This window comes from Temnothorax longispinosus, chromosome 4 (genome assembly GCF_030848805.1).
Source record: "Temnothorax longispinosus isolate EJ_2023e chromosome 4, Tlon_JGU_v1, whole genome shotgun sequence".
Classification (NCBI taxonomy): Eukaryota; Metazoa; Arthropoda; class Insecta; order Hymenoptera; family Formicidae; genus Temnothorax; species Temnothorax longispinosus.
Window position 1 is genome coordinate 1,845,453 of NC_092361.1, and position 21,284 is coordinate 1,866,736.

Sequence of the window (21,284 nt, forward strand, 5' to 3'; positions counted from 1 at the left end):
CCGTAGGCGGTTTTAATTTCGCCGCGTGCACCGCGCCATTGTTTCCCGTCTCTCTGCACGACGGCGCGGGCGAACAAAAGAAAATCGCGCGCCGGAGCCCGTGGCGAGGAGCGGGCGTGTGCGCGCAGGGCTCCGCTCTCGAGAACGGCGAGATAGAGCTTGTGAGATACGCGAGAAAAAGGGCCAGCGGAGAGTCTTGCGGAGTCGACTCTCCGCCTCGACTCGTCTCGACTCGAGTCGAGTCGAGCCCGGGGTTCCATGCCGGGCGAGAGAGCAACGAGAGCATCCGAGCGCGAGATACCGGGAGAACGCCGACCCATAAATCACGTTATTTAATAGATCAACGGCGATGACATCTGTTGCGACGTAGGTGTAATGTAATTACGCGCCGCGGGCGGAGAAGAGGAGAAAGAGAGAGAGAGAGAGAGAGAGCGAAGGGGTGGAAAACAAAGTTTTCAGCGGGAGGGCGAGCGTCGGAATTAAAATTCGCTATTGGCGCAAGAGTCGATTTTGTAATTTCGCGTCGCGGGACAAAGCGGCGCGGCGCGAAATTTGCGTATTCCGATGCGTAACGCAATCGTCGAGCGTTTTGCGGCAATCGGCGCAAAGAAAAAAGAGGCTAATAAATTACGTATCCCTGAACGTGATTTCCGCGGGATTATTATCCGAATCCGCGGGACCAATGTATATTTGCATTTGATATTTTACATTTTATCACGTGATAATTTTGGGCATTCCGGGGGGATAAAAAAATAAAAGCGATATTCTAGCAAAATACCGAAAAATTAATCAAAATCATCGAAGAGGCTTTGTTCGATCTCCTCCTCCCCTCTGTATGTTCTGCCTCCGGGCGGTACGTATTTTCGTTTTAACTCGGAATTGATGAGAATTGTTGGTTTTGCGAATTTGGAGCGTTTAATAAAATCAAAGCTAAATGTTTTTTTCCCTCCTTTTTTTTTCGGCGGCGCGAACGCGATACGAATTTCTACGTCTCTACGTATATCACAGTCGATGTCTCATGCGCGAATGTAAATGATGGATGGTACAATACCGCGACGCGAAATGAGGGTATAAACGATGGATCCGTTTATAATTGCAAATTTCATTTTATGTTTCCATTGTGTAAAACTGCATTATTCCGCGCTTATGCAATTGGGCGCGCGACGAACGCCAAGCAGTTCTTTGTTAGGTTTAATGGTGCCCATCGATTTTCGTTGGCTCTCTCGAGCAATTTCTCGTATATATTAATGCCAATAGATAGGACTCTTCCTCTTCGCGCGGGCTTGTTCGGGACAAATCAAACTCCGTGGCAAACGGGTCTCGACGCTGTCTCTCTCTCTCTCGCTCTCTCGCTCCCTGTTTCATAAACACGCGCGCGCACACGGATACACATACGCACGCGCATTCTGTCGACATACCCTTGAGGACCGGAATGTGCGGCGCAGGACTTCGATTTCCAGTTAGTTAGGGCAGTTGCGATTTAAATGGCGCCATCGGAAATAGAGGAGGAAATGAACAACGCGCGTGTTACATCCACGTGCCGAGTTTTCCAAGTCGCCTACATTATTATTGCGCGTTGTACAGGAGACCTCCGGGTTGGAATTGCGCATTTAATTCTTCGTTTCGATCGCTTTAACTTTCACGGAGCTCCGTAATCGCATAAAATTCAATACCTGTTTCATTTAACGCTGAAATAACAAAACGGAATTTTATTTTGCACGTTTCAAAAAAATAGTGAGCGAGAGATCGTGATGTTTTTTTTCCCTTCAACTATCTAATGTGAACTTCAAAAAAACATGAAGAATAAGAAAGAAACATTTTTATTTAGTTTATTAAATTTTCGAATAAATATCTATATGAAAATTAAATCTTTAATATATTCAGATTTCTTTTCTCGGGTCTTAAAACTGATTGTTTTTTTTTCCTCGAACGTTTTCGAAGACCTTGGAGTGCTTACGGTGCATATGCATATCTATACAACAACGACCCTGTTCCGAACGAATAATCGGTTAACGCCGTCGAACTCGCAGTCATCGATGCATAAATTATTGGCGCAGTCACGCGGATCGAGACGAATTTAGTCGTTACGGCTTGCGATCTTAATCCGTCTAATATTTAAATATAGCTTTATAAATGAATAGCGATTCTAGTATTTTACCAGAGGTAATATCTCGCTAATATCAGGTTTGAAATTTTAACGAGGAGCTCTTTCGCAAATTGCAAGACGGTATATTTTCTCGGGGCAAATAAATTCTACTTATTTTAACGATTCGAGAAGTACCACACAGATGCAATTTATTGATAAACGCGCGGCGTGTATATATATACGCATACGTGACCAATATAAATCTTCGCCGTTGGCGTAACCTAGCGCTATGCTGATTTATAGATATCGAGCGATTCTGCACGAGCAGCGACAGAAATCCGATTATGGCGGAACCGACGGTGTTACACGAGCGTGTTTCGGGGTGGTATCGCGCAATTTCGAGATCCGTAATCGAAGGAGACCCGGGAAAATTCGGAAAATTGATGTAACGTAAGTTATTCGTTAACTACAGGTTGTTCCTCGAGTATGGGGAACGTGTTATACGGACACGCCGTTCTGTGTCCCGGGTTACTTTCCCGTGGACGTAGAGGAGGGGAAGGGGGATACGTGAACGTAGTTTGTTTCGTTTGCATATAAAGCGCGTATCTGTTTCTTTTCGGAAAATGCCCGGCGCATGTTACCACTATACCAACGCATGCACTTCTGAATAATTCAAACAAAGGATTAAGCGTCGCGCACCCAGCGTTGCTCCACCGGATGTCTAACCGATGTTAAGAACGGCATTCGACATCCCGGGCACATTCGGATCCTCGTTTAAATTTCACGGACTTGGGAAAGTTACGTTAAACTAGAGATCCGCGCCGAAATACTTTGGTATGCGCGAGACGTGACGTCTGTAAGTCTTCAAGCATGCCACATAAACGAAATTGTAATTACTTGAAACATATAGTGTGTAATTAGCCATGTACAATAAATATGTGAAGAATAATCATAATCGACGAGGAATATATCCTTAGTTTTTTCAGAATTTAGAGATCTTAAATACGGCGAGAAATTATTGGATATTCAACATTGGACATTAATTTCCCTCGGTTTAGCTAACAGATGAGGGATTTTTGAAAAATCAAGATCGTTTACCGTTTCACATGAATAATTTATTCGCGTCTGTTTAAACAAAGTACTGGAAAGGTCGGAGCTCTGTTTGCGTTAACCTTGCGCGACGAACGCACGAGAAAGCTAAGTGAATACACAATGGCAACGAGGCGAATGACTAGTGAATATGACGCCTGGTTGGCCTTCCACGGCCAACTCCACACACGGTGTGCCCTAGTGATAGCAAAAGTGGAAACTGGTATGATAATGAGTTGCAAACAGTACGAACCTCCTCGTATATGTCGCTTAAGGGGCTCATATAGCAAAACGGAGATTGAGCAAATTGCCGAGACATAAAGGCCAATTTAACTCTCGGCGATTCAAATTTAAAGGTCAATCGCTATCTAATCATCGAAATTACACGCTTAAATTCGCTACCGGATCAAAGGTAGAGATTATACGGCATATACTCGCGTCGGATATTCGGTTTTTTAAATTAATAAAAGAATTTTATCGATGAAAAAATTTTGCGGTTTTATGAAAGATAGAAGTGGGAATTATACACAGCCGTGAAACTTCGATGTGAAGGTACAAAATAGTTTGGATATCGTGTAGCTCTTCTTGCTTCCGCCGAAGTTAAGCGAGCTCTTGTGCGCTCTTGTGTTATCGAGCTCTCTTTTTTTATCATCATCCGTCGTACGCTTTCTGATTTCGACGGGGTCTCAATTTCTTACACGAGCGAGGTTATATTGCTGAAAAAAATAAAATAAAACATCCATGGCCTTTATAACGGGCTAATAATAGGTGCACCCGTGTAATTTGCTTCGTCACTTTTCTGCTTCTCTTGTGCCCTCCTCCTTACTCACATTAGCGAGACCGGGAGATTGCACCTGCGCTTTTTTGCGCTCGTGAAAATAATCGGATCTGCTAATAGTGCGGCATTTACGGAAAAAAAAGGCGAAGAGTCAATTTCAATTATTTTTTATCGGAGATTCTGTTTGGAATTCTCTCCCTCTATAAATATCTATACTCTATACTCTATATTAACAAGACTTAATGTATGTTTTTCATCTCCATTCGTAATTTAGAGAATTAGATCAACATTACATTAAAATTTCACTAATTAAAAGGTAGATAATTAAAACCATTAATTCATCGATGATTGGATTTTATATCCGTTTAATCTCTGTTTTAAATTACATTGTTATATCAAAAATTACTGCTCGGAGAGAAATTACATATTATGAATTTTAAAATATGCAATTACATTATCTCTGTAACAAATCACCCTTGTTTATTCAATCGCACTGTTTTTCCGAAAAACACAATTTTTTTGCGAAAAGTTCCTTTTTCTCAGCTCTCACACAAGTATCGATTTTCTCCGCGCAAAAGTCATCCGATTATCGGTCTCTCCTTTTAATACACGTGTACGCGAGCGGAGGCACTTCGCGGAGGAATGCCCCGACTAGGCAGCAGCACGGTGCGCCTATCTAATAATGCGTGTAACCACAGGTAATCCGAGCCACTATCGATGACTAATACCTGCTCGCTCGTTGCTCCGCTCACACCGACGCGATGCGACGCGACGCGACATGACAATGTAGCCGTCGCGTCGCGCCGCTCACGTACGTATGTGCACGTATGCGAGCGAGCGCGCACGCATAATGCATATGGACGTTCGGCGAGCGACATACACCACGGCGAGCCCGAAATCTCGTGGCACGGAGATAGGACGCCAGAGGCGGCGATATTATCAAATTATATACCTGCACTACGTATACACCGGCGGCCAATAATTCATCCATAATTCAGTTATCTAAATAGGACACCCGCGCGCCACACATGCACACATGTGACTTTCGCGCTGGGTGCCGTACACACGCGAGCGCACTGCACGTGCACGGTGCCCCCGCGCGTGCATGTGCGTGCGTCAAAGCGCGCTAGATGCACGAGAGCGCCGGTACGCGATGATCTCTGGTAGCTGTTAGAGCGAACGGCGAAAAAACTGCCGCGGAATTATCCTACCCGATGGACGTCGGATGGCGGTTGTGCACTCCCGTGCACGCCGAGTCTCTATCGGAACGCTATCGCGCTTTTTATTAACGCCGCGATGCTATCATGGGCAGTAGTTAAAAAATTTTCAATTATTTTATACTTTATTAACTATTCGCGCAGCAATCTATTAATTTTTTTTTTATTTACGTAGAATAAACTTTGTATCCATGTATAATGTATTTTTGAGAGACGGTTTCTGCGCAAGAGAGAGAGAGGGGTTTTAAAATTGAGAAGCAGAAGCTTCGAAAATCTCTTAAAAGACAGGAAAATGTGACATTAACACGACATGAAAGCTCGCTAATAATAAACATGATGAATATTGTATAATAAATATAATTGTGTATATATATATATTTATATATAAGTATAAATATAATTGAAAATAATTGTTTTTGTTTCTCTCGTTTTTACGTCGCTGTCAGGTTATTCGAGTTATTGTGATGCATAATTCGTACGTTCGTTATTTATAAAATGTCACGGCGAGATGCTACGTAATATTAGCCGGGGCGGAAAGCGCGTTGCACAGTGTGTCACGGCAAATCGGTTTATGATTTGTTTACACCGCGTTGATGAAAACACATGTTGTATCGCATTCATCAATAAATCACTCCCTTCATCCACGCATAAAAACGAGAATAATTGAATTAAAATTAATTAATGCTAGAAATGCGATATCCATGGCATATGCGTCGCAAACCGTCCCTGCATTATTTGCATTAATTCCTAGTAATGCGATTCTATATTGCCGCAAATTGCGGTGACTCGTAAACATGTCGAATCGAGTTTACATGGATTTAACTGCAAATCGCGTTGACACAAATTACAGCTCGCATTAACATAATTTTTTTTACTACAATAAACGCAAGCTACGCATAATTCTTCTCTTTACATTTACGCGACGCGCAACGAGGGCATTAAGCGTTGAAAATTTTACGAGACGGCGCTTAAAAATAAGGCGGGTTGAAGCCGGATTTAATTTTCGTTTCTGAGCTGGTTTACGACCAGGTGTTTGAAAATTAACGAGATCACGGTGTGCACCTTTGCGCGCAGTGCCGCTTCCATACAAAATTGAGAAAGTAGAGAGATAGGATAGTCAACGCGGCAACAAGAAGAAAATTCATGGCGTTCGCGCGGCGAAGAAAGGCGTTCGATCGCATGAGTACGTAAACAGCGGCTTCGTGATATTAATATTGGCAAGACGGCAGCTTCTTTGGAAGATTAATATTGGCAACGTGCCAATAAATTTATATGATCTCAGTGTTATAAGGTGGTGTCTCGACAGGGTAGTGTACACCGGACGGGAAATGGCGGCAAATTTATGTAAACCTTCTCAACAAACATCGATTAGCATAACCTAATGACGAGAACCTTCGTAAACGGATCTATAAGGCCACTTTGAACCAATAGCGAAGTGCTCTACCTCGACAGAAACATTCGAATAAGAGAGATTATATTTCTTCGAGTAAACTCGATACTCGTTATCGAAATGTCACGAGGCATTAATTGGACGTAATTAATCTCCGTTACCGTTTATTTTTATTTAAGACGAAACAAGTCAACGCGAAAGAACGCGATGCCGTGCGCGTCGCGGCGAAAATATCTCTAGAAGGGGTGAACTAATTAGATTGCCAAGACGACACGACACGCCGCACGTCGAGAGATTCACTAAAGAGTTCTCCGTTCCCTTTTTTGCTTTCAGGACAGCTGAAATGTCCACGGATAACCGAGCACCCGTCCGACATAATAGTCGCGAAAAATGAGCCGGTGACGTTGAACTGCAAGGCGGAGGGTAAGCCCGAACCGGTGATAGAGTGGTACAAGGACGGTGAGCTCGTGCAGACGTCGCCGGGGGACGCCAAGTCACATCGGGTCCTGCTGCCTACGGGATCCCTGTTCTTTCTCCGGGTGATGCACGGCAAGAAGGAGCAGGATGGCGGTGTATATTGGTGCGTCGCGCGGAATAAGGCTGGATCCGTCCCGAGCAGGAACGCCACACTCACAGTCGCAGGTAAGATAGCCCCCGTCTCTTCTCCCGTCTCTTTCGCCGCGTCTCCTTTTTACGCCCGGATTATACCGGGTAGCGTATCAGACACCGCGAGGGAGACCGCTCGTTAAACTCGGAACGAATTGAATCCCCCGTGAAACGGGCTTCTCGCCTCAAGGAATTCCACGGCTCTCACACGAGTCCGTTATTGTCGATCAAACAGTCCGACGATTCCGCGAAGAGCGACAGTTAAGCCGGGGAACGAAAGCTCTCCGGGACAGCATCGACCGGTCGCGCGCATACACTCGCGTGAACCGGCGCAGTATGGATTAGCTATTGTCGCTGATACGACTAAGCGCCGCTGTCCCTCGCCGGTCTGTAATTATTTTCCGCGCGCAGGTGTCGATTAGCGTAATCTTGTAGCCGGCGCCGAGCCGATAAGATACCTCGGGTCGTTTCTATGGAAATCGCGATCGGCGAAATTCATCTATTCGCACTCCGCTAAATAAACTTTATGTGTGTTCACGGATGTGTAAAGCAAAACCGTTGTAACCATTTAGCTGTACGGTCTCTTTGTAGCTTTGTACATTATCGCGTAGATCAAGCGCCGGTAATTTTTCAATGTCAGTTTACAGTTCAAGGGATTACTAGTTGATAAATCGGTTGAGTTAACAAATCGCCGAAGCGTAAACACAATTCATGTGTAAAAAAAAAAAGAGCACGCGAGCATCAATAAAACGTAATTTTATACTCGACGGTAAAATTTCTAAATTTTATATACGACTTCATAATTTTACGCGGCGCATTTTGCCTTATCTCGAAGTGCCATTCGTCACAGTCCCTTTCGCGCTCCCACTCTCTTTTTACGATAATCTCATACACACATTTCTCTTCCACTTTTTATAAAATATAGTCAAATAATAAAGATTAATTTTACTCTATTACGCCGCAACGTCGAGCTTAACAAGGAGATAAAATATTCAATGACTACTTCTCGAATGCGTATCTTACGTCGCAGAGAAGTAATTTACTTTCTCGTTTAAGTTTCTAATTGAACAATTATATGACAAGCGGAAAACAAGCGCTTTCATAATGCGTTTATCGGCCAAATTCCGCACCGGTGTATTCCAATCTATTCTCAACCGTGTTAACAAGGGAACGAATGAGCTCCTCCCCCTGACGGCAAAAATGGTTGCATCCGCGACTCCGACGTCTTCTCCTCGGTGCTCCCTCCGCGAGCTCACGAGAGCCTCTCGAGTGCCTCGAAATGACTTCTCTCACCTTCGTTCGCTCGCTCGTTCGCGGGATTGCGAGGCAAGAGTGAACGGCGGCGGCGGTGACGACGGGCGATAGCGTGCGGTGTTGGTGTCACACGAACGAAAAGGGACACCCCGTATGTACGGGCGCAGGAAGGAATAACCGTGATTTATACGGGATAGAAGTCGACTCCTTCGACTAAAACGAGCCATGTTTGTTTAGAGGCGATCGATATCCCGGGCGACGCACCCTCGCCTCTGCCCGTCCGTGGTATATGCCCCGTCCGCCCGCTTGCCTGCCTGCCGGCTTGCCTGCTTGCCTGCTTGCTTGCTGGTTGGTAACGACCGATTCACTCGCCTCACCTCGCCTCTACTACCTACGAGCGCCTGACGATGCGACACCGACCGACGCCTGCTATACTGGGCGAAGAATGCACTTCGCCCAGTCCGTGTCCGTGTGTGTACGTAACGCAGCGTGGCCGGGGATCCCCCCCCTATTGTGGCCCCCTCCCCCATTTACGCAGCATCCCCCCGTCACCTCGCTTTCGCGCGCTCGCCAGGCTAATCCCGATTATGATCTCGAGAAAAGATGCCATACAAATTGAATTAGTGCCCCCGGAGTCAATGTAGCGTTTCTGGAATCGGCCGAATACTGAGGAACATCTGTGTAACTCGACCGACTCTCCGGCGCGGCGCGGCGCGTTGCGATATTGAATATCAGGTTATTGAATATCCGAACGTTCCCGTCGCCGATTGAATCGCTTCCATTTTTATTCCGCGGTCGTGGAATCGTATATTTTCACGCAGGAAAAAAGAGATCGAAGCGTACGACTGTCGAGGGGGGGAAAAAGAAAAAAAAGGGGAAATAGGAAAAATCGCGAATGTGCGCGTCGCATTACGGAAGATTAAGAACGATAATGGAGATTCCCGATAATGCGAGAGCGGATTGCGCACGCCGCGCTCCCATGTTATTCCCTTTTCCGTCGGCTCGTTATTTCAAGTTCTCGTACGTATAATCACCGCTGTATACTCCGGCTACGCTGCACACGCGTGCATGGCACTCGGCGATCACGGATGCACCCGCGTGTTTCGCGTTTCGCGTACGCGAGCATCGGTTACGCCGATGCATCCGAGCTTCGTAATTTATAGAACACGATATCGCTCGTTAATTGCTTATTGTAATACGCGCAGCTATCCGTAACGTGCATTTATGCGACAGCGCACGGTTAAATATGCAGCCGTAATGGGAGTGCTTAGCGGAGAACGGACTGGAACGCGCGCGCGGCGGCCGTTCTATCTCTCGCGGAACCCCGGAATCTCCAGAATATTGATATCGCGTCGCGATAAAATTTCTGCCGAGGCATCTACGTCGCAATTACTCGGATGCCGAACGCGTGAGGGGGACAGATGCACCCTTGTGCACATTCGAGGAAACTGAATCACAGATCAACCCCCGTTTTCTATCATATTAATATATAGCGCATGAATTTCAAATTTCTTGTACTAATTATTATCATGCAAATTAAACGTCGGTTTAATCATTAGTGATGAATCAGCAATTGTGTAAAATAACCGGAATGATTTTATTATTTATGAAATGAAATTAACTTGGTAAAAGAGCAAAAGGTTTTACGTTATTTCATAAAACAAAGAGAATCAATTCAATGAATGGAAAATTAATTTAACATTCAACATTTAACATCGTATAACGAGGAAACGAAGTTTATCATTTCATAGAATTATAGCTTGAGATATTCGAGTCTTTTTCGACCTTTTTAATTATTAGTAATAAATTAATTGCCGTAAAATAATTAGCATAATTATTATTCATAAAATGAAATTAATTTTGTAAAAGAACAAGGATTTATTTTATAAAATACAAAGGGAATCGATTCAATGAATAAGAAATTAATTCAACATTATACATAACGAAGAAACCAAACTTCTCATCTCATAGAATTATAACCTGGGAGATATTCAAGTCTCTCCCGTTCTTATGAAAAAAAAAGCGGAGGTGCGAAGAAACACGAGGATCTCTCCGGCTTTGTCGCGTTCTCCTCCATCGCAGTTTTAAAGCATCGCGAACCTCGCCTTTCTCGGTAACTAGATTCGCCAAGTAGCTGTCTCTCGCGCCCCTTTGTTGTTTTTGCTGCGGCTCGCGCCGGCTCGCTCTTTCCCTCTTCTCCCTCTCTCTCTCTCTTTTTTCTCTCCGTCTCGACTTGCACTCTCTCCGACTCCTAGCGTAATATAAATAGGCCCCGGAGATCGCCACCCGAGCCCCCTTTTCACTCTATACGGAACGCGACCCGGCACCCGGCGCGCCGCGGAGACAGGCGGACACGGCTTCTCGATCCGGGCTATCGCCGTATAATGCATAGCTTACCGCGTTATAATGGGAGCTTACGCACAATAGTCATGTACCTCGCTCACCCATAAGGCTCTCTCGACCATGGGCGCCGCTACGCCCATTTTTTTTCGCGTGGAGGAGCAACACGGGGCTTGGAGAGTTCTTTTCTGGGAACCTGTTAGTGTATCCCGGACCGGTCCTTTTTTTTCGCCTTTGTCCATTCAAAACATTCCATTTTGGAATGTTCTAAGAAACATTTATAAGGCTTAAGAGATTACAATATTTATATCTACTCGACTCTATATTCTCGTGTTCTCGTCTACAATTGTAATATGAGTATATATATCGATTTCTTATTGTGTCTTGCGATATACATATGTATGTGATGACGTAATTGTCGCACTTTCTCCAAATTTGCATAGATACCGGTTAATAATGTACATAACTACGCTCTCTATCTCAAATATCTCAAACGTTGTTACATAATAATATTGCTTCTTGATAAATGAACCTGTCATTTTAAAGTCTCCTAATATCTTCCGTTGATACGCGCAGTTTGTCTATGTTCAACATCAATGAGCAATTTATCGCGTATAAAATATGCTTACGTACAGTCTTGCTTTTTTAAAAATTGAGTAACATATTTATCACGCTGACAGTGATTTATTTCCTGGCTAAGAGAATTATCAAGAGTCTCTTGATGCACTTTTCAATATAAAAGCTGTTGCGAGCGGAGTCACTTTCGTGTAACCGAGAAACGACGACGGACGTGCGGGTGACCCAGATATATTTTTAAAACGATAGAGGATGATCCCCCTTGACTAGTAGCTAGATTATCCCTAGACGACAGCTAGGACGCGCGACGCGCGGCGCATCAAACGGCAATGTTACATCGCGGCGCGATATAGCTTCCTCATCCGAGATGTCTCTTTTTCCCTAACGGGAAATATAAAGAGATGTTTCCGCAGCATATCTTACAAAATTTATAATTGGGTTCGGCTGAAGTTCGCGTCGGCGAAACTAAAGCTGAAATAAAGAGAAATGAGCGCCGAGGTAAAGAAGAACCCGGTTTTGAAATTAAGCAAACTCGGCGAATCCTCACGAGCTCCAGCGGCATAATTATCAAAGTTAGGACATGTTGCGGATAAAAAAATTGTATAAAACACCGAGTTTATACTTCACGGGACACGAAGATGTTTCAATTTTTGAATTAAGGTTTCGCTTTTTCGCTTCGCCAAATGATTTGAACAGGCGAGGAAAGATAAAGAGGACGCAAAACCGCGCTCGGCCGTTTCTTTCTTCCAAGTATGCCGGTCTCAAGTTTGATGTTCTCCAACTTTACGATATCCGAAGTACAAGCCAGCCAACCGAAGAGCTCGTGCCAAGATCCGGCGACCGGAATTTCAACCGTTCTCCCTTCCCCGAGATAAATGTGACTGAATTTTGACAGATTAGTATGGCGCGACGGGCGAGTACTTATTCCCCTTAAACGTTATCAAGCGGAGGAGAGGAAGGGGATCTAGGGTTGTTTATTATAACGCGACGCTATCGCACCTCACGACGCCCGAAACTGACGGCGCGGCGACGACGGTGGCCGAGGATGACGGGGGGAGGGGAGTCGAGAGAGCGCCAAAGAATAAACGGGAGAAAATGAAGATAAATTGGAGTAAATAGGTGGTAATAGGTATAATGTCGCTGCTATTTAATCTTCATTAAGGCTAACGTGCCTCCTGTCTCCTCCGGCTCGTCTCGCGACGACGATATCGGGACGGTCACATAGAGAGACAGATATGTTTTTAGTGGGAGCGTCACTTCTCGGGTTTGTCAGCTCGATGTATATCCGGGCGGACGGAGCGGACGGATGATTGTTAAAAACTGCAGCGCGACGCGTCGCCGCCGGCTGATTATTCATCGGACTATTGAGATAATAATTTTGCAGCCGTGCGACAACGTCGGATGTGACGCGACGTGTTTGTCCTGCCAATAAAATGGAAAAAGCTCGATGGGGATTAATGAATGGTGCTCGCTGAAGTTTTCACGCGCCCTTGGTGTCACACTCTTGGTTTCACATCGTCTTTATCAACACGATAACAGTCAGTCCGTTCGATAGCTTCTGCACGATAGCTCTCCCAGCGAAGCTCATCCTCTCGGCGATAAAAATTTAATTCTGCACTTTCAGAGTTTTGTATAGATTGAATATAGTTGGAGAATTATTGACAAAGTTTAAGTATAACTTCTTTGAAGTGTTCTTTCGCGCAGAAATGTATATTCCAGAAAAATAACGTCTGAAAAGTTAGTAGCTTGACGTGTTTTACACGGGAGTGCCTTATTAGAATGCGGGATATATTACAGGTTAATGGGTATACTTACAGCTAAACGAAGTTTAACCGATGTCACGAAAAAGACCATGGTCGGGAACACGGGTCCCCTTTGTAAGAAATCGTAGACGGAGGCGGTGACAGGCAATTATAGGTCTGACGGTAATTGATTTGATGCAGAGACGGTAAAACCAATTGGGAATGGGAATGTGAAAGGAAATTGGAAAAGGGGGGTGGGAAATAATAAAAAAAAAAAAAGGGAAAGAGCAAGAGACTGTGAAAGCTTTATCGAGTTTAATTCTTTATTTTATGGGCCGATATATAATATATATCGTTCACTTTTTTCTGAAAATTTTATTTCCGTTTGTTCAACGTTATTAGTCGATCGATCGTTTATTCACCGTACTGGAAATTATTGTGAAATACGTTAAATGATATTTATTAATATATATCAAGATATATTAATTGACATATCGTAAATGATATGTCCGTTAATATTGGCACATATCGGTATTATAATTACATGCCCGTAATTATATACCGTTGTTAACGTAAAGTGCGTCTAGATCTCGATTAATACTCCCGCTGGCACGCTTATGCGCTGCCCCGACTTCTTTAAAATCCGTTCGCGAATAATTATACATCACGTTAGAAACTCTATCGGTTTTCACTTACCCCTCGCAGGTCCTCCCGCCCTTCGATCCCTTCGCGTTGCATGCATGCATGCATGCGTGCATGCATACCAAGGAGGAGGAAACGGGACGAAGGTATATAGCGGGAACAAATGCTCGGAGAGAGCTTACTGTATGATCTAACGAATGGACTATTCGGGGTGCACCCCATTTTCTATGCCTCCAACACGTACCGCGCCACGTGGTGCATACATCTGTCCGCCCCCCTGGCTCTCCCTCGGGCCGTCGTCTCGTCCCGTGACCCCTCTCTCTCTCTCTCTCTCTCTCTTTCTCTTTTTCTCTCTCGTTCGAAAGCCAGGCTCTTTCACGGCTCCACTCGCGCCTCGTTTCTACACTTTTTCTTCGACCCGGTCTATATTACTACGAACTACGTACCCGGACAACCCTCATTATTGGCCGGGCTATTAAATGGTTATAACTTTGCGCTCTTTACAACACGTGCCGCCCGCTCGCCGGTTTGACAAGTTTCGCCGTGGCTGTAGTTTCCTTTGGGAGCCAAACCGCCGCCCGTCGCTGCTCTTTGTTAACCCGCGCCCAAATCGAAAATTATTCTCTCGTCAGGGCCAGCAGCGATTAACTGCCGAACTATAGTGGTTAACTTTTTATTTGCCTTTGTTTCCAATCTTCTACGGTAAATAGTCGATTGAAAGAGATAGGAATAATCATTGTGATTGTTACACATTACGCATGTAAATTGTACGTAAATATATTAAAGAATAATATTAATATCGCGTGTTCTTAGGAGCGAACATAAATCTTTTGGTCTTTTTCCTCTCTTCCGTGGTGATGTCGCATTTCTTCCTCCTGCCGTATTTTCTCCGCCCGCATCTCTCCCGACTACGCGACAAAATTTTGGCAATGAATGCGCCGAGTCTCCGATGACGCTGCACCGCGCCGAACAATGGCGCGGATTTCCCTGACGCGACATTCACGGCGGAAGAATCTATAATCTCGTCGTCGCGAGATTTCGTCCCTTCGACGGGGGGCGTTTCACTCGCGGAAAACTTTATGATAATTCGCCGGTTCCCCGGTCTCTCCTCTCGCCTCCGTCGTGGCATCGTAACTTGATTGAATACGTCACAAGTGTGTACGCCTCCTCTCTCGCAAGTGCATTTCCTCTTTTAAAAAATATAGCTTATTTATCTTACTTATCCGGAGTAGCGCGTTTACGATTTTATTAGCGTGAAAAAGTCGAGGTATAAATTAACGGAACGCTACGTGCCGATCGATGTTGATAAATTTGGCTTGAGCACGACTCACAGAGGGTTGAGGGGGAGGGCACATTGCACCCGGACTGCATCACCCTAGCTGCATCTCCGGCGCGCGGAACTTTTCTCAACTACTTTCCGCGCGACGGGACTGGGGTAAAGATTCCCGTGATGTTTGCCCGACAACTGTATAAACAGGCGGCGATAACGCCCAGTTCCTGTCGGAAATTTCGAAACGCTGTTGTTCGGTAAATGCCGTCCCACCGCGAATTCCGCGTGCGCGCATCCGGAATTACCGTTGGCGGCGGGCGCCGAGCTGTTTAACATTAACAATGAGCTGTGCCGGCGCCGGTAATTATTTACCACATTTTATTATGCGTTTTACGAACTACCGCCCGCCTACAATTTAGTTGTCCAATTCGTTCGGAAACACCGGATTATACGGATTTATTTAATACCGCGAGCCATTGCATTAAGCGGACGTCGATTTTATACCGATTCGCATCTAATTGGTTTTATCGCGTTCAATTCGGATCGCGTATAATTGCATTTCCAGGCTGTTATTTAGCTATAAAAAACTAGGGTGCGTGTGAATTTATTAATCTTATATGAAATTAATTGAGATTAATATTTTTCTGAAGTATGTCGAATGTAAATACGTATATAACGTATAAAATTTGAAGTTTCTCTTTTAGTCTTTAGTATTTCTCCTTTAAAGACCAAAAATAACAGTTATCAACGTTCATGAGAAAATTACTGGAAAATTTCACATGCTAGCTAAATCATAAACTTATAAAGATTTATATGCATCCTTGTAACTGAGATATTTTTCGGTACTCAAATATATATCCTGGATATAAGCTTAATATAATACATTAAGCTAGTAAACGCAATTTAAAGCACGACGTATGATTTATACATTTGGTACATCAAGTATATTCCAGTATAGAAATATAGTCCAGTTAAATGTTACTAAATCGATAAAACCAGATGCGACCTGGTTCGCGGTTTTCGCTTAGGTTTTGCACGCCGGCAAAACTCGTGCCCGATGACTATACAAATTTCTCCCTTCTTACTTACGATCCACGAGTGCGCTGCGCAGTTACCTCACGGCGTCACGCGGGTTAATAAACTTCCTTATACCGATATATCTGCGAGCGTTTTGCACAAACGACAGAACGAGGGAGAAAGAGAGAGGAGAAAGCGAGAGAGAGAGAGAGAGAGAGAGGGAGGGGAAGAGAATCTATCGCGATAATGAAAAGGAACGAACAGCGACGCTCGTTAGTGCGCTAGATAAACCGGATGCGATGCAGCGTGATGCAATTTCGCGCGATATCGCGATTACATCGAGAAAAAGAGACGGTTCTACGGATTGGATTGCCGTCGTCACCCTCGTCGTCATCATCATCATCATCATCATTCTTGTCATCTTTCGTGATTGAACTTTCGTCCGCGATCCTCGGCGCGCGCGTCTATTAGGCGCGTATGGCGCGGCAAAAATTTCCAAGCGGAATTCGTCAATTAGGCGCACACGCGCTGCCGGGCGTTCGTTCCCTGGGCCCCCATTGCCTCTTCCCTTCTCTCCCCGAGCTTCCCCCCGGTTTCGCCTCTATCTCTCTGTCCCGCTCTTTCTCCACCGTCCGAAAAGACCCGGGATAAAATAACACCTAGACACCCTCCGCTCGCTCCCCGACCCTCTTTCGCGCTCGCTCGTTCGCTCGCTAGTCTCTCGCGTGGCGCGCGCGCGTGTATCGATTAGCCGGCGCGCGGTGCGAAGCGGAGCGGGGCGTCGCGACTCGCACTCTGTTTCTCTTTACCTGTGCCCTGGACAAGCCGACGAAAGGTGGGAATCTCTTGTAGCTTTTAATCCATCGCTCTCTCGCTGATATTCCGCTCGTCGAGTGCCATGCCGTGCCAATGCAACGACTCTCGGCGCGGCGCGAGAGCGAGTTTTATCGTTGTCCCTGTCCCTTCCGCATCCCTCCTCTTCATCTCTCTCGAGTTGATCCGCCGATAGTCGCAATCGTCGATCGGCGAGTCGCGGAATCCGATCCGATCGACGATTCACTCTTTCTTTCGTTTTCATCCGGACGCTGGATTATACTCCCCTTTGCCTCCTCTCTCCCCCCTTTGCGTTCACCCTCTCGTCATCTGGTCACCGCGTGATCGTTCCCGCGCGCGATTCTACTACTATTGTTCTTGTTGAATACAAGCGTAATGGCAATCCGCAGGATACGTTGACCCGAGCTTTGTAACTTGCAGTCGATTCTCATTAAAATTTGACTGTAGTTATTTAAAGTACCCCTCCCCCCTCTCTCTCTCTCTCTCTCCGTAATCAGCATTAATCAATACAAAGTCTTGCTCAGGTTTAATGAATAAAAAACTGCATTTTGAATAAATTAATGTTTACAATGTAATCAGAATGTTAACACATTATAATATTGTCAGTGTTTTATAATATATACACTTTTTTTAACGTGAAAGCCGAAATCGAGGCTATGAGGGATGATTAGGAATCAGTTTCGTAACTCTAATCTTAGAAATCCTTAAATCTATTTTAGCTGATCCCCGAGAGCCCCACCGCGGGCGGGCAAGAAGTGCTAATTAATTGATTCCATATTTTCCGACGTATAAATCCCTCAATCTACTTGAGTAATTCCTTGGCTCCGGGGATAGAAATCCCGTATGGCACGGAGAGAACTCCGCAGAGATGCGGAAAAAATTGGCACATGCACGAATATCTTTTTCATCTCGTGCCAATTTCCTCCTACATCGTGCGGTGTCTCTCAAAGCAATCACTTACGTATATTACCGAAATGAGCTCAAAATAGACCCACATATGATCAATATTACGGGGAAAGATTTTTTCCTGATTACATTTTCCTGAGGAATAAAATCGAGAGAGAGGGCTACACACACAGACACACACTCTTTCTCTCGCTCTCTTGCTTCTCCGCTGACACCCTCGCGGGAACGGCGCGACAAAATGGTGGTTGTGGGTAAATTAAGTTTGGCGTGAGAGCCGCCCGCGGGGAGAATTTCATTCTATTGCCCGAAGCGGGCTTGCGGAAGCTCAAAACAAACGCGAACGCCGCGGAGGGTAGTAACGCGATAGCCCGAACTTCTGGGCGCGACTTGGATACCCCTAACGAGGTAACCACGCTCTCTCTTCCTCTCTCCTCCATGTCGTACCTGGATTTATTTAATACGTATACAGCCAGCCGGTCGTAGCCGGATCCCCGAGTTTCTCGACTCCAAAGCCGCACCGAATCGAATCGGGCGGCCGATTCGAACCGAATCGAGTCGGGGTCGAGTCGGCTCAACTCGACGAGCTCGCCCAATCCGCATATCCTTTCGTTTACCATCGATGGGAGGAGAGAGAGAGAGAGAGAGGGGTCCATGATGTCGTTTTCCTGTTACATCGAATCTCCAGGTTACGTAACGACACAGCTATCCTTATTCTGTCTATCGTTTATCCGAGACCTCGCGGGTAATCAGTGATATATTGTAGATTTTCTTTCGACGGTTACAAAAGAAATCGACGTCGTCGTTGTTGTCGTGGGCGTCGAGCTGCAATTTGGGGGGGACTTGTGAGCCCTCGGCTGATTAATCGCTTACATCGTGTCTCTTCGGCTTTATCTCGGTTTTGATGCATGCGCTTTCTCGCGCGCGTCACGAATATTTAATTCCCCCTTCCAGCCGCGGCTCGACTCGGCGCCAGATAAATCTTCTTGTAAATGATAGCTGTATAAAATGGAATGATAAGAAGTTGCATTAACCTTCTTATCAAAACGGTCGGATTAATTTAAATTTCTGAAATAAATATTAATATTTATTCTCTTCTTCTTCTCCTCGCGATATTACTTCCGGGCTTATATTCCGTCGCTGTCAAGGAGTGACGAATTATGCTAAATAAGAATAATCTGTAAAATAGAAACATTTTTTAAAACATTACGTTCAAAAAAAGTTGTTATTTTCTGCGGTCTTGAATTTAAATACCGAATTTGGCATAATCGGCATGTCTTTCGCTAATAACAATGTTAATAACAACATTCATTTATTGATAATAACACTGTATGAATGCGGTATCGACATGTTCGCGTGCAACGAAGAGGGGATACTTCCTATTAACACCACGCTCATCCGGACTCTCGCCTTATAATTTGTCCGCTTTAAGTATAGGTGTTATAATCGCAAATAATAGCCGCTTCGCGCGTTCTTCGCCGTCCTAGCTAGTCTGTACTAATTTTCCTCGGCGTTAATGCGCTAAGTGCGTCGGGTAAGGGGTCGTCCGCGTATTTGCCGCTTGACGTTACATTTTGGCGAATTTACGGCAGATTGGTTGGCGGCCCATGACGAAGATTACGGTGTATGCGTATACGTGGGTGTGTGTATATATATGTGTGTGTGTATGTGTGTAGGTAAGTGCATGGGCGCGCAAGTCTGAAGAGAAGAGCGTGAACAAGATTACCCAGAAAATGAGAAAGAGGGTATATACGAGCCAGGCGAGATATGGCGAATATAAGTTTAGGCGAGTAGAGACGAACCCCTCTATTTGGCCAAGCGGGTATGTTACACCGGCATGGCATTTTGATTATATTGTAGTAATGACGATAATTGTGACGAACGGCGGATAGCGAAAATAACGATAACATTGTAAAATGAAAACATCGCGCCACCCGATGAAAATCCGTAACGACTCGGGGAAGGCTGAATGAACGAACGAAACGTAACGTTCCGCGAATCTCGCGATGACTGTTGATTACGGAGAAGTAGTTAAGCGCTTCCTCAGAGTGAATAGCGCCTCGTCAGATTAAGGACACCGGGAACGGTTGTAACCCCTCCTCCCCTTCCTTCCACGGAAAAAATCTCGAGGATTATCTCGATTAGCCGCATTACTAATTGATTGCGATCTAATTGACGCCGTTTAACACTCGTGCTTACTCGGTGAAATACCAAGAAACTCATAGAAAAGCATATATATTCCACTATATAAAGTATAGATTCTCTTCTCTTGTTAATAAATATCTCGTCAGAATTATTAATTTCAATGCAAGTAATATTTATCATTTATAAGATGTATTGAAAGAAATGTGTTAAAACACAGTAATTAATTATTTCGTATTTTTTTTATTAAAGAAACTATCGTCGAATCTTATAAGTTTATTTTATACAATATACAAAATGGTTCGTAAAACGATCGCAATTAACCAATAATATAGTGTAATTTTTGTTCGTAATTTTGTTTATACGAATTATTAAATAACTACTAATTTTCACAGATGATATCAATTTTATCGTTCAGTTGACTTTATCTCTTGATTTTTGCGTAGATACTCTATTTATACTGTAGCAATTAGAGTGAATGATACAGCGTAAATAAAGTATCTGCACAGAGTTAATGATTGATTGCTAATAACAAACTTCAAAAGTTACGGGCAAATTATTTTTACTCTTTTTTTAATGAACATTTGAGTGCTTGATTAAATTCCTTTTATTTTTATGACTATGCAAAAATTAAATATAAATTAAATATAAATTTAAAGCAATAAAGGTTTATTTTTGTAGGAAAATCTCAAAATTTATTTATTATTAATATATTTTCAAATTATATCCCGAGAGACTATATTATTTTAATAAATCATTAAATGAGAGCCGTTATATTTATTTCACGATGATTTAATTACGTTCTTGATTTAACATAAAAATTATAATGCTACTACTTTCATATAATTTATTTTCTCGTGTATAAATTTTTATACTCGTGTATAAATATTCTAAAAGAGACGATTATAGTAAATTAATTTAACGTCAATATTCTTTCCGAAAGATAAGATAAATTTATTCGATAATTAAAGTAAGTTTATTTAGGTAAATTTTACCGTTAAATTTAATGCGCGCGAGAATAACTCTGATAACTCATTTACCGAAATTAATCCGAAACAAGAATATTTGACATATACGTTTATTCTGTTTTGCGTTAAATATTTCGTGGTAAACAATTCGCGGTAACGAATTGGCCTGGCCTTGACGTTCGACGCTCGGCGGTTGGTGTTTACATTTTTCGGGAGGTGTAGCACGCCACTGGGTACACGCGGTCACTATGTTGTCATTCACGCGAGCGACTCGGGCGAGCCAGAGATAGTGGCACGAGGCGCTGCGTCAGCTGCGTGTGTCATTTACCGTGCACATCACCTTTCGAAACGCGATCGCATATTAGACATTATCATATTGCTTCCCCGCAAATAGCAAGACAAAATTAGCCAAGCAGAAATCGATATCACC

General features: G+C 44.1%; 1 protein-coding gene across 1 annotated transcript in view; it reads left to right on the forward strand.

Annotated features, from left to right (window-relative positions):
* LOC139811036 (roundabout homolog 2) overlaps window positions 1-21,284 on the forward strand; it is a 95,578-nt gene that overhangs the window by 16,673 nt on the left and 57,621 nt on the right. The window contains exon 2 of the mRNA XM_071775050.1: window positions 6,894-7,202. Within this exon, the coding sequence (XP_071631151.1) occupies window positions 6,894-7,202 (309 nt within the window). The remainder of the gene's footprint in view (window positions 1-6,893; window positions 7,203-21,284) is intronic.